This window comes from Eschrichtius robustus, chromosome 16 (assembly GCF_028021215.1).
Source record: "Eschrichtius robustus isolate mEscRob2 chromosome 16, mEscRob2.pri, whole genome shotgun sequence".
NCBI classification, from domain to species: Eukaryota; Metazoa; Chordata; class Mammalia; order Artiodactyla; family Eschrichtiidae; genus Eschrichtius; species Eschrichtius robustus.
The window spans coordinates 88,622,637-88,634,632 of record NC_090839.1 but is presented as its reverse complement, the minus strand read 5'-3'; the positions used below and the strand labels follow the sequence as shown (position 1 = coordinate 88,634,632).

The window sequence follows — 11,996 nt, the reverse complement described above, 5'->3', positions numbered from 1 at the left end:
CACGTGGGCTTTCTCTAGTTGTGGCGAGCGGGGGCTACTCTTCATTGCGGCACGCGGGCTTCTTATTGCAGTGGCTTCTGTTGTTGCGGAGCATGGGCTCTAGGCACGTGGGCTTCCGTAGTTGTGGCTCACGGGCTTAGTTGCTCCACGGCGTGTGGGATCTTCCTGGACCAGGGTTCGAACCCGTGTCCCTTGCATTGGCAGGCGGATTCTTAACCACTGAGCCACCAGGGAAGTTCCTCTCTGTGAGTCTTAGATACCAATTCCTTGTTGATTTTAGACATTGTAAATATCTTCTCTCATTTGTTACTCTATTGTTAACTTCCATTATATCTAATATTAACAGCTCCAAGTTGTGCTTCTTTGAACAAGTATTCTTGATTTTGTATCATCACATTCAATACATTTGGGGCCTTATGCTTTGGCTTTTGAATTTTTGTTTAAGAAGTCCTTCCCTGCCCCTTGGTCAAAAGATATCTCCTGCGTTATCTTCTATTAATTTTATAATTATACCTTCCACACTTTGGTCTTTTATCCACCTGGAGTTCACCTTTATGTGTGGTGTTACGTGAGGATCAGTTTTATTTTTTCCATACAATGTAGCGATCAGCAAACTATTTCTAGAAAGGTCCAGATAGCAAATATTTTAGGCTTTGCAGGCCATATAGTCTCCATTGAAACCATTCATCTCTTCTGTTGTAACCTGAGAACAGCCATAGACAAAATATAAACCATAGGCTTATATAAACCGTGTTCCAAAAAACAGGTGGCAGGCCAAATTTTGGGCCTTGGGCCATCATTTGCCAGTCCCTGATATGGTGAGTCAGCTTTCCTAATACATTCTATACGTTTTAATCTTCACAACAGCTCTGTGCGGTAGATGCTTTTTTTTTTTTTTGGCTGTGCAGCACACCTTGCGGGATCTCCATTCCCCGACCAGGGATTGAACTCAGGCCACAGCAGTGAGTCCAGAATCCTAACCGCTAGGCCACCAGGGAACTCCCCGGTAGGTGCTATTTTTATCTCCCATTTTACAGAGGAGGAAACTGAGACAGAGAAATTAGTAGCGAGAAAGGTCACTTGGCTGGTAAGTGGCAGAGCTGGGATTTGAATCTGGGCAGCCTGTCCGCAGAGCCTACCTTCCTGCCCACTTCTCTGTCTTGGGGAGGAAGGGAAGGGCATGAGGCTGAATCCTGTGGCCTGGAAGTGCCCCCTTGTCCCCCACCCTGCCCCCTCTGTCGAGCCCCTGAGTCATGAACTCCTTGCTCCTGCACCCCACCCCCAGGAACATCGACACCCTGATCGTCGATGTCTACCCGGTGCTGGACACACCCGCCAAGCAGGTCCTCTGGCAGTTCATCTACCAGCTGCTGACTTACGAGGAGCAGGAGCTCTGCCAGGAGAAAATCGCATGCTTTCTGGGCTACACGGCCATGACAGGTAAGCAGCCCCTCCCCCTGCCCAGCCCGCCAGGTAAAGGCCAGACACCTGCTGTTCTCACCTGTGAGGTACTACAGCCAACCCGGGCTCCTCCCACACACAGATGCACCCACTTGTCCTGGAGATACACACCCAGCACACGGGGCTGGTCCCACGCTTTGCCCCACGGATGTGCTTTCCCAACTTGACCCTTAAAGCAGCATAACCTTAGACTTTAGACACCCCACCTAACGCCTGGGGTCTCAGGTTTCTCACCCACAAAATGAGGATGACCACAGTGGCTGTGCTTTGCACGCTGGGAAGTGTGGCACAGATCAAGACGTTCACGTGGACATTGTTTACAGACCTGGATCGTGAGCACACGGCCAGGTCACACCTGCCTAGTGGGCTCTGGAGCCCACAGACTCACACAAGGGCCTATGGGGCCCCATGCAGCCTCAGCTCCCTGCTGCTGCCCCGTCACCAGGTGCCCCCGTGCCCACACCACGCATGCACTTCATCACTTGGCCACGGGCATCGAAAGTGGGCTAAACCCTGGGCACCTGCTGCTCGCCTGCACGTCTCCTATGTGCTGGCCCTTGTGCGCCCACTAACCCTAGTCCTGGGGACCCAGAGTTTGTTGGGGGGTTGAGGGTTTGAGCTCAGGTGCAGGCTGGGCAGCAGACGTCCCACACATCTGCCCTGACCTGGAACCTTCCATTTCACTCTGCAAGCCCCTAGGGGCAGCAGCGCCTGCGTGTTGAGACCTGGGAATCAGGGGGTGCTAGGCTCTCGGCATGAGAAGGGGCCCTGAGGGTGGGCTGTGGCCACCTCCGCCCACCCTCTGTCCTCAGGCTGGCACCACCCCCATGTACCTCCTGTGCCCAGCGCCCTGCCTCTCACCCTAGGGTTCCCAGCTGTCCTAGAGCCGAGCAGGCCCGGGCTCACAGGTGGGTGCCCTCACCCTCCCTGTGTTTGGAGGCTCCTTGTCAGGCTGAGAGGACAAGGGGCCTGTCTCCCCTTTGGTCCCACAGCAGAGCCAGAGCCCACACTGGACCTGGAGCCCGAGCCGGAGCCGGAGCCGGAGCCAGAGCCCGAGCTCCAGCCACGGAGCTCCCTGAGGGCCTCCTCCGTGTGCCGCCGCAGCCTCCGGTCCCAAGGCCTGGAGGCCAGCCTCAGCTGTGGTGAGGCCCCGGACCAAAAGGCTGGAGTGGGTGAGAGGGCGCGTCAGGGCTCGGTTTTCCCACCTGCAAAATGGGCTTGGCGAGATGAGACATCCCTGGGAATGGGCTGAGCAATGGCCCCTCTGGGCCCGCAGGGCTTGGCGGTTCTTTCTCCAGAGGCCCTCGCTGGGTCTGGGCTGGGGCCTGAGTCTTAGAGCTCAGAGGTGGTCACTAGACCCCCGTGTTGTGGACTTGCCCTCCTGATTCCCCGGCAGGGCCCAGCGACTGCCCGGAGATGCCTCTTCCTCTGATCCCAGGCGAGCGCCAGGCGGGCGATGGCACGTCCCTCCCCGAGACCCCCAACCCCAAGATGGTGAGACCTTCTCTCTGCCCTGCTTTTGGTGTCAGTGGGGAGCTGGGAATGGGTGGCCCACGGAGCTGGGGCAGACCCTGGCCTCCCAGACCACCCAGGCCTGGCCTCTGCGGCCATGTTAGGGCCACGTGGGGGAGGTAAGGGCAGGCTGGACCCATACCCCCTCCTCTCCCCGAAGATGTCGGCTGTCTACGCAGAGCTTGAGTCCCGGCTGAGCAGCAGCTTCAAAGGGAAGATGGGGACCACCTCCAGATCCCGTGCCTCCCCACCAGTGCCCAGCATGGCAGGCACAGCAGGTAGGGGCTCGCCAGCCCCGGCTCCCGAGGGCAGCTCTGGCCTCCGGCCTCCTGGCTGGCTGGCTGGGTGTTACCCCCACCTCCAGGCATATCCCTGGACCTCCCTCTTTGCTCCATGGCTATGGGACTGAATGCTGGGGAACCCTGGCAACCTCCATAGCTAGGGGCCATCAAGGTCCGGGTTGTCCTGGCCCCTCCCATGTCCCCTCTGATCCTCACCTCTGCTATGGATCTAGAAAAGCAGAGGGCTGCCTCCATAGGAGTCCCCAAGTTCGCATGTGACTGTCGGATAGACTATGAAGTGCATGCATTTTGCTCTGTGAGTGGCACAGCTGGGAAGATGGTTGTTCACACACACATGATGGTTTCTCGGCAGTTCAGAAGGCAGGACCCCCGGGTGATGTTTCTGTGAGCCAAGGGCTTGCTGGGTGCGGGAGGTGCCCCATGACCTTTGGTCTGGAGACCCCCTCACCCTTGACTTGTGTTCAGTGGGTTCCAGGTGGGACCCTGGGATCCTGTGCAAGATGAGCTGGGGTCCGCCTGTCCTGGGGCCAAGCAGTGCTCCCCCTGCCCACTCCGGCCTTTGATCACCCTAAGGGAAGCCTGGGGATGCAGCGTCATCCAGGGTCTTCCTGCACTGTGTCCAGAGGGGGAAAGGAAGGTGCCCAGGGACACAGAGCCAACCCGCCCTAGGCCCCTCCCCTCCAGCCCGCACCTGGAACCCAGGTACTGACCCAAGAGGGGTCCTCACGTTCCATCCCCCACCCTAGGGCCCAGGACCCTGTCCAGCGTCTCGTGGCCCAGCGAGCGGCTCCTGCCCTCCCCCTGCTACTACCCGCTGTGCTCAGAGGGCCTGGCCTCCCCCAGCAGCTGTGAGTCCCACCCCTACGCCAGCTTGGACAGCAGCAGGGCGCCCTCCCCACAGCTGGGCCCCGGGCCCCTCCGCTCCAGCAGCACCCCCAGCCCGGACCCCGGCCGCCCGCCCAGCCGCAGGAAGCTCTTCACCTTCGCCCGCCCTGTGCCAAGCCGGGATACTGACCGCTTCCTGGATGCGCTGAGTGAGCAGCTGGGGCCCCGGGTCACCATCGTGGATGATTTCCTCAGCCCTGAGAATGACTACGAAGAGGTGAGCACGCGGGCAGACGTGCAGGGTACGGGGGCCTATACGGGGACAGCGTCCACAGGCTCCTGTGAGAGGCCTGCTGCCCTGGGGATGTGCCCAGGGATGTGCCCTGTGCCCAGGGCCTGCTGCCCTGGGGATCTCCCCCTCTCCCTGCCCCAGTCCGTCCTAGAATCTGTCCCAGGACACCCCACTCCCTGGCTGGAGCTATCCCACCCTTGGCTCAAGCTAGGACACTCTTTGTCCAAGGCCACCCCATATACCCTGTCTCAGGTTCCCTACACTCCGTCAGGCTGTCCCACCACAGCCTCAGGCTAACCCCCCAGACTCTCCTGTCCCATCCCCGGGCCATGCCACCATCTGCCCCAGACTACTCCACTCTCCCTCACCTTGGCCCAGGCTCCAGTCTCCCTGGGCCCAGCCTGACCCTCCCCTTGCCTTGCTCTGTCCCCCCCAGATGAGCTTCCACGACGACCAAGGCAGCTTTGTCACCAATGAGAGGAGCAGTGCCAGCGAGTGCGTCAGCAGCAGTGAGGAGGGCAGCTCCCTGACCTACTCCTCCATCTCCGACCACATCCCCCCGCCCCCAATCAGCCCCCCGCCACCGCCACCCCTGCCCTTCCATGACCCCAAGCCCAGCTCCCGCACCCCTGATGGCCCCTGGGGCCCCGCTCCGACGCTGGCCAAGCCCCTCACCCAACTCAGCCACCCAGCCCCTCCACCACCCCCGCCACCCCTGCCCCCCCCTGTGCCCTGTGCGCCCCCCATGCTGTCCCGGGGCCTGGGCCACCGCCGCAGTGAGACCAGCCACATGAGCGTCAAGCGCCTGCGGTGGGAGCAGGTGGAGAACTCAGAAGGCACCATCTGGGGACAGGTAGGCGACCTGGGGACCAGGAGTGCTCTGCACCAGGGGAGGTGGTCTGGGCAGCAGCAGTGAAGGCAAGACCCATCTCCAGGCCTCTTCCAGCGTCAGCTGAACATCCTCTGGTCGTCCCCATCCTGAGCAGAGGATGAATGAAGGCCCAGCCCATGAACACGCCCACCCTTGGTGGTTGACACAGGCACCAAAGCTCAATCTGCATCCCTAAGCCAATGACACACTGGGGACATCCAGAAATGGCACCACACTCACCCTTGAAACCTATCACTCGAGATTTGAATAGTTCCCTTAGGCTCTTAGAGCCAAGAGAAGGACATCTGGTTAGAGAGTCACAGAGCTTCGAACTGTCTGCCAGTCTACGATCAGTAGTTTATTCACAGGAGCCAAGACTGAAGGATTCTTAAAAGGGCAGCTGTTCCAAACCCCTGCACACCAGCCTCCAACCTTTCACTCTGATGCTTGAATTTCCTCCCAAACAACACTGCCAATATATACTTGAACACCTTTAGTGATGGGGAACTCACTACCTGTCAAGGCATCCCTTTCCTCGCTGGACAGTTTTCACCATCCATCCTTGTATTGCTCTGAAATTTTGTCTTACCAAGATTCCCATGTCCTGCTTTCTGTCCTGCCCTTTGAAATCAGGCAGAGCAAGTATATTTCCTTATCCACAGACCAACCAGCCTATCCCATGAGCAAGGCTCACCCCATCCCTGTTCTTTAGGTCATTCCCCTAGAATGTGGTTTCTAGCCCCATAGTCTGTCAAAGGGCAGGTCCCAGGTGGAACTCCTAATGGGGCTTCACCAGTTCAGAGGAGAAAACAGTGCTCTCATCTCCTCTGACCTGGACATCATACTGCTTGTAACATGGCCTGGGAACCCTCCAGCTTCTGGGGCTGCCCCATCGCAGTGCTCATTCCCACCATCATCCTTAACCCTAGTCCCTTCCTCTTCTTGGGACCAACAGCGTGTCCTTCCATGCAGCCACACTCCATTGGGGCATGCTTGTCATTTCTTCCCATTGCCACTTCCTGGGTCCCAGTTCTGTCTCCTGCCTTCCCAGCCAAGTTGGCGTCAGCCCACACATCCAGGGAACCTTTCCATGTTGCTGATAAGGATGCTCGGCAGGACAAAGTCACAAACTGGGACCTACTGGGTCCCCTGGAGACCTCACTCCTACCAGCCTCAGATGGTCCTTGAAGCCTTGCTCTGAAGAGTGGTCTTTCCACTGGATGCTGAAGGTGGACACAGGGACAGAGGTCATGGACATGGCCAAGTCCAGATCCACGCCAGCTGTCCCTGGCCTGCAGCCATGGCCCTTCTAGACTGTCACCTCTCACCCAGGTCATTTGTTACAACCACCTGTCCAGTTCCTAGCTCCTGGCATTTCCCTGCTTCAGTTTCCCCAGAATCGGGAACCCAGAGCAGCTCTGGTGAACTCACTCAGAACAGACCCAGACCCCTTAAGCCTCCTTGGTCGGCTCCAGCCCCTTTAGAGCCCCTCTACCCCCTGCTCCAGCGCAACTTGCTGGCTTCTGCCTGGAGAGTGCCCCAGGTGTGAGTGTTGTTGACCGCAAGAGGAGCCGGCTCACCGCCTGATAACTTGGATGATTTAGCTTCTCCTGCAGTCTCCTCCTGCCGCCGGGTTTGTCCCAGGGCTTGATGGAGGCTCTCCCTCCGGGAGCTCACAAGGCAGCCCTTAGAGGGTGGGGGCGGTGGAGGGCGGCCGTTCTTCCTCGCTCTGAACCTCCCCCTCCCTCGCAGCTCGGGGAAGACTCTGACTATGATAAGCTGAGCGACATGGTGAAGTACCTCGACCTGGAGCTCCACTTTGGCACCCAGAAACCTGCTAGTGAGTGGCCTGAGGGCCCTAGGGGAACCCAGATACCAGGTCCTCTGTGGCAGCCCACCCACTACCTTCTGTGGCGTCCCAGGGCTTAGAGTCCCCAAGGTCTGCACGGACCGCCATTTATTTACTGTGTCCCTGAGTTATTGAACTTCTCAGAGCCTCAGGTTTCCTACCTCAAAATGGAGATAATAAGAGCTGACATGTATTGCATGCTTACCAAATGTCAGACACCCTTGTTTCTAAATTAATCCTGTGACAATTCTGTAAGGTAGGGACTGTGCTCGCCCCAACCTCCTGATGAGGAAGCACAAAGAGGCTAGGTAATTTGCTCAAAGTCACACAGCCAGAATAAGATAGACAGATATCCCTTCCAAGTCTCTCTCTCCCCTTACCCCTCTCAGGGTATCTCCCTGTAGTTGTTGGGTGGGGCTCCAGGCAGCCAGGGATACTGTGTGTGGAAAGTGGTCCCGGGATTGAAGAGAAAGGCTGTTGTCCGTCCAGGAAGCGTCTGCAAGGTCGAGAGGTGATTGGTTCTCCTTAAGGGGCCAGCTCAGTCCCAAGGGCCCAGGGGAGAGAGGATGGGGGGCGGGGGGCGGACACACGCCACATCACGCACACTGTGTTAGACTGGACCCCAGAGTCCATGAGTGAGGGGAGTGTGGACACCTGGAGCTGATTCAGTCAAGTCCATGGTCGGGGGCGTCTGGGCTGTGGGGTGTGGCCACACCCCTCCTGGGCCCTCGCACAGCAGCCTCAGCCTAGCGTCCCCCCATTAAACCATCAGTTTCCCTTCCAGAGCCGGTGCCCGGGCCTGAGCCCTTCAGGAAGAAGGAGGTGGTGGAGATCCTGTCCCACAAGAAGGCCTACAACACCTGTGAGGGGCTGGGGGTGCCGGGTGGTTGTGGGGGGCAGGACGCGACCCCCCTCCGGGCCACAGAGCCTTGGATCCACCCCGGTGGATGATCGAGATTAGGCCGTGGCGGCCCCAACACCTGCCTCCCGCGCGGTGAACACCCTCTCCCAGGTCCCACTGCCAGCCCGATCCCACCGGGCGCAGGTACCGGCCTTGGCTCCACCCCCGTCGGCCCCGCCCTCATCCTGTAATCGGCTCCCCAGTTCCGGCCCCGCCTCCAGCGGCATCCCCTGCTCTCCCCGTCTCAGGACCCTCCCTAGTTCCCTGGCCCCAACTCCTCAGGCCCCGCTCAGTTCCAGGTCTATCTTTTCGAGAACCCCGCCCTCGCCCCTCAATCGGTCGCGGGAAGGACCCTCCCCTCCTCTGGGCAGGCTCCTGCTCCGCCCCGGTTCCTTGTCCCCAGTCCCCCGACACACCCAGGAGCCAGGGGGGATCTTGAAGCCCCGCCCGGGCCCCGCCCCGGCTCACCCTCGCGGCCCCGCCCGCAGCCATCCTGCTGGCGCACCTGAAGCTGAGCCCGGCCGAGCTGCGGCAGGTGCTAATGAGCATGGAGCCCCGGCGCCTGGAGCCCGCGCACCTGGCGCAACTGCTGCTCTTCGCGCCCGACGCCGACGAGGAGCAGCGCTACCAGGCCTTCCGCGAGGCGCCCGGCCGCCTCAGCGAGCCCGACCAGTTCGTCCTGCAGGTGCTGTGGCCGTGACCCCCGCCCGGGGCCAGGGGCGGCTGCCCAGCGGCCTCGGCCTCCTCTATCGCGGCTCTCGCTTTGTGCCTTTGTGCGTGGGTCTCGCTCCCCTCCCGCCACCGCGTTCACGCCTCTGAGTCCCGGTTTTACACCTGTAACAGCCAGTTCTCACTCAGGGTCCAAGGCGGATGGGATGAGGGTGCCCCCTAGAGGTTGTGCTTGTTTTCCTAGGGGAATACCGGGCAGCCCGCTGACCCCTACCCCAGGCTGCCGCGGGGCAGCGGGTCTCCCGGCGGGATGGATGAATCCTGGCCCTGCCTTCCTGTCAGATGCTGTCGGTTCCCGAGTACAAGACCCGCCTGCGCAGCCTCCACTTCCAGGCCACCCTACAGGAGAAGACAGAAGAGATCCGGGGCAGCCTGGAGTGCTTGCGCCAGGCCTCCCTCGAGCTCAAGAACAGCCGGAAGCTCGCCAAGATCCTGGAGGTCAGAACCTCCCCTTCTCAGATCACTCTACCTGCCCCTCTGTCCCCTGGGGCTTCCAGCCTGGAGGTTCATCCTGAGAGGGGCCAGGGCGTGGGGTAGGACCTGCCCACCTTTCTCTCCACAGTTTGTGTTGGCCATGGGCAACTATCTCAACGATGGACAGCCCCAAACCAACAAGACCACGGGCTTCAAGATCAACTTCCTGACGGAGGTGAGGGGGCCTGTCAGACAGTCACTGATTTGTTTGCTCTACCATTGAGGCCCTTCCCCACCCCCATCACCCCCGGAGGAAGCGCTGGCTGCCCGCAGGCCAGATGTAACAGAAGCAAAGTTTGGGGGTTGAGGGGATGGGGGGACAAGGTGGCGTCTCCAAGCCAAGCCTCAAGATCTGGAAAAATGGAGTGGTGGGAGAGGAGAAGGGCAGGGAGGGAAGGCTCCAGGAGGAAGGGGAGAGTCCCACCTGGTGGATTCTGTGCCCTCAACACCACCACCACCATCAGGCCAGTCCTACCCCAGAAAGATCTAGGATCAGAGAAGGGACAGCTCAAATATCCAGCCTTTCCCCTGTGTTTCTGGGACTTTTCCCCATGACGCCTTTGGTTGTTTTCAAAAAGAGGAAGAAAAACTCCCTTTATAGATATGAATGGTTTAGGGTGTCTGAGGCTCAGATGGGCCACAGATGGTTCCAGAAAACCACAAAAGGGAAGAACTGTGAGTGATGCTCCCCGCTTTCCCTGGGGTTAGAGAATCTTGGGCTCTATCTTTTGACAAGGGCAAACTCACAAGGACAGAGAAACCTAGGGTCCTCCCCTAGCTGGGGGCTGGGGGCCTGGTTCCTGGGGGTCTCAAAGATCTGGGCCAGGAAACAGGCCTGTGACATCCCAGCAGATGAGAGCTTCAGAGTAAGGATTACTAGCCATCAGCTTATGAGCTTTGGAGTTGGAGAGTGTCGGGGGCCGGGAACTGACGCCACAGCCCAGGGGAAGCAGGGAGAAGAGCACTTGAGCCCGTGCGATCAGGAATCTGATGGGGTCCTTGAGGAAGATATATGTTGGGGTCACTTGCAGCTGAACTCCACCAAGACGGTGGATGGGAAGTCCACCTTCCTGCACATCCTTGCCAAATCGCTGAGCCAGCACTTCCCCGAACTCCTGGGCTTTGCTCAGGACCTGCCCACTGTGCCCCTGGCTGCCAAAGGTAGGCTGGGTGGATGGGTGGAGAGGCAGAGGCACTGCTGTCCTGGGCTGGGAGGGCAGCCCCACGAGGCTCTGTTGCCTTCCCTACAGTGAACCAACGGGCCCTGACCAGTGACCTGGCTGACCTCCACGGCACCATCAGTGAGATACAAGCCGCCTGCCAGAGCATGTCCCCCGCCAGCGAGGACAAGTTTGCCGTGGTCATGGCGGTATCCTGTCCCAGTGCCACAGTGGACCCTGGCGGGGGGGGGGGGGGTCAGGTAGAGCTGGCTGTGGCTCCAGTGGGCAGCAGAGATTCTGGGCAGAGGTTGCTGTGGGTCCAGGGGTTCTGGAAGGGGGTCCATCTTAGGTCATTTAGAATCTAAGTGCTTATGTCAAGTCTGTGTGTAACTGAGAAGGAGCTCTTTTGATTGGTTACATTGCCCCTCTGTCCTCAGGGGTGGCAGAGTCCAGGCTTAAGTCACAAGATACAGGGAGAGGCTTGTCAGACTTGTCAGGCCTGGCCAGCCAAAGGCAGTCAGGAGAGGGGAATATTCTGACTGAGCACAGACAGCGACAAATGCTATAGAAAAAGAGAGAGACAGAGAAAGGGGGCCACTCTAAGTGGATGGTTGGGGAAGAGAGGATGGTAGCATCTGAGCAGAGCCAGGAGGGAAGAGAGAGCTGCCCCACAGAGAGAGGAGCAAGTGAAAGGCCTAAGGCTGGACTGGATGTGGCAGGTGTCAGGACGAGCTTGGAGGGCAGGGGGCAAAGGGACTGGAGCCTCTGACCAGGGCATGGTGCCCAGGTGAGCAAAGGGCCTGGGGTAGACTGGAGCGGTCGCTGTTTGGGTCACTGCCCGGGGACCTGCCCCAGGGACCTGGGGCAGTTTCCTTAACAGAGGCCCATCAGTCCTTCCTGGAGACAGCCCAGCCGATGCTGCGGGCGCTGGACGGGCTGCAGCGGGAGGCCATGGATGAGCTGGGCAAGGCGCTGGCTTTCTTCGGTGAAGATTCCAAAGCCACCACTTCCGAGGCTTTTTTCGGCATCTTTGCGGAGTTCATGAGCAAGTTCGAGGTGAGCCACGGTGGGAGGCCCTGAGGAGAGGGCAGGGCCATAGGTCCAGCGAGGGGGTTTCTCTGTGAAGCCCGGGGTGGGAAAGGGCCCCTAGCGAGTGACACGCTCCCCCAGTGGGGCGGAGCCAGTAGGTCTCTGCCCCGGCGAGGGAGGGGGTGGGGGGAGACGACGCAGGGAGGGAGGTGTCCCGGGACCACTGACCAACCCCGTCCCCACGTGCTCCTCCCTCCCCAGCGAGCGCTCGGCGACCTGCAGGCTGGGGAGGGCACGCGCGGCTCTGGGATGGTTTCGCCCCTCTCCTGGTGACGGCGGCGGCCTCGCGTCCTCGGCGGCCCGAGCGCGGAGCGGACGCCGCCGGCGTGGCTCGGAGCGGCCCGGGTGCGGGAGTGGGGCCCAGCCACGCGCGCATCTCCAGCTAGCTCAGCCGTCTAGCTCCGGCCGCCCTCGAAGGTGCGGGGACCCCTTCTCGGGGCCGAGCCCGGGGCTCCGAGGGTTGCGTGCGCGGGGCCGGAGCCGGCACGCCGACTCCCCGGGACGCGTGAACCACCCGCCGCCAGGTCCCGC

General features: G+C 60.2%; 1 protein-coding gene across 3 annotated transcripts in view; it reads left to right on the top strand.

Annotated features, from left to right (window-relative positions):
- GRID2IP (Grid2 interacting protein) overlaps positions 1-11,738 on the top strand; it is a 34,058-nt gene extending 22,320 nt beyond the window's left edge. For 2 of the 3 annotated variants that reach the window (XM_068523978.1, XM_068523976.1), the window contains 15 exons: positions 1,286-1,440; positions 2,454-2,603; positions 2,858-2,955; positions 3,134-3,251; positions 4,022-4,377; positions 4,829-5,245; positions 7,016-7,103; positions 7,897-7,974; positions 8,502-8,698; positions 9,025-9,180; positions 9,305-9,391; positions 10,248-10,377; positions 10,467-10,585; positions 11,268-11,432; positions 11,667-11,738. In XM_068523978.1, coding sequence (XP_068380079.1) covers positions 1,286-1,440; positions 2,454-2,603; positions 2,858-2,955; positions 3,134-3,251; positions 4,022-4,377; positions 4,829-5,245; positions 7,016-7,103; positions 7,897-7,974; positions 8,502-8,698; positions 9,025-9,180; positions 9,305-9,391; positions 10,248-10,377; positions 10,467-10,585; positions 11,268-11,432; positions 11,667-11,738 — 2,386 coding nt within the window. The remainder of the gene's footprint in view (positions 1-1,285; positions 1,441-2,453; positions 2,604-2,857; positions 2,956-3,133; positions 3,252-4,021; positions 4,378-4,828; positions 5,246-7,015; positions 7,104-7,896; positions 7,975-8,501; positions 8,699-9,024; positions 9,181-9,304; positions 9,392-10,247; positions 10,378-10,466; positions 10,586-11,267; positions 11,433-11,666) is intronic. The other variant, XM_068523977.1, reaches the window with a different exon arrangement.
- Positions 11,739-11,996: the final 258 nt, after the last annotated feature.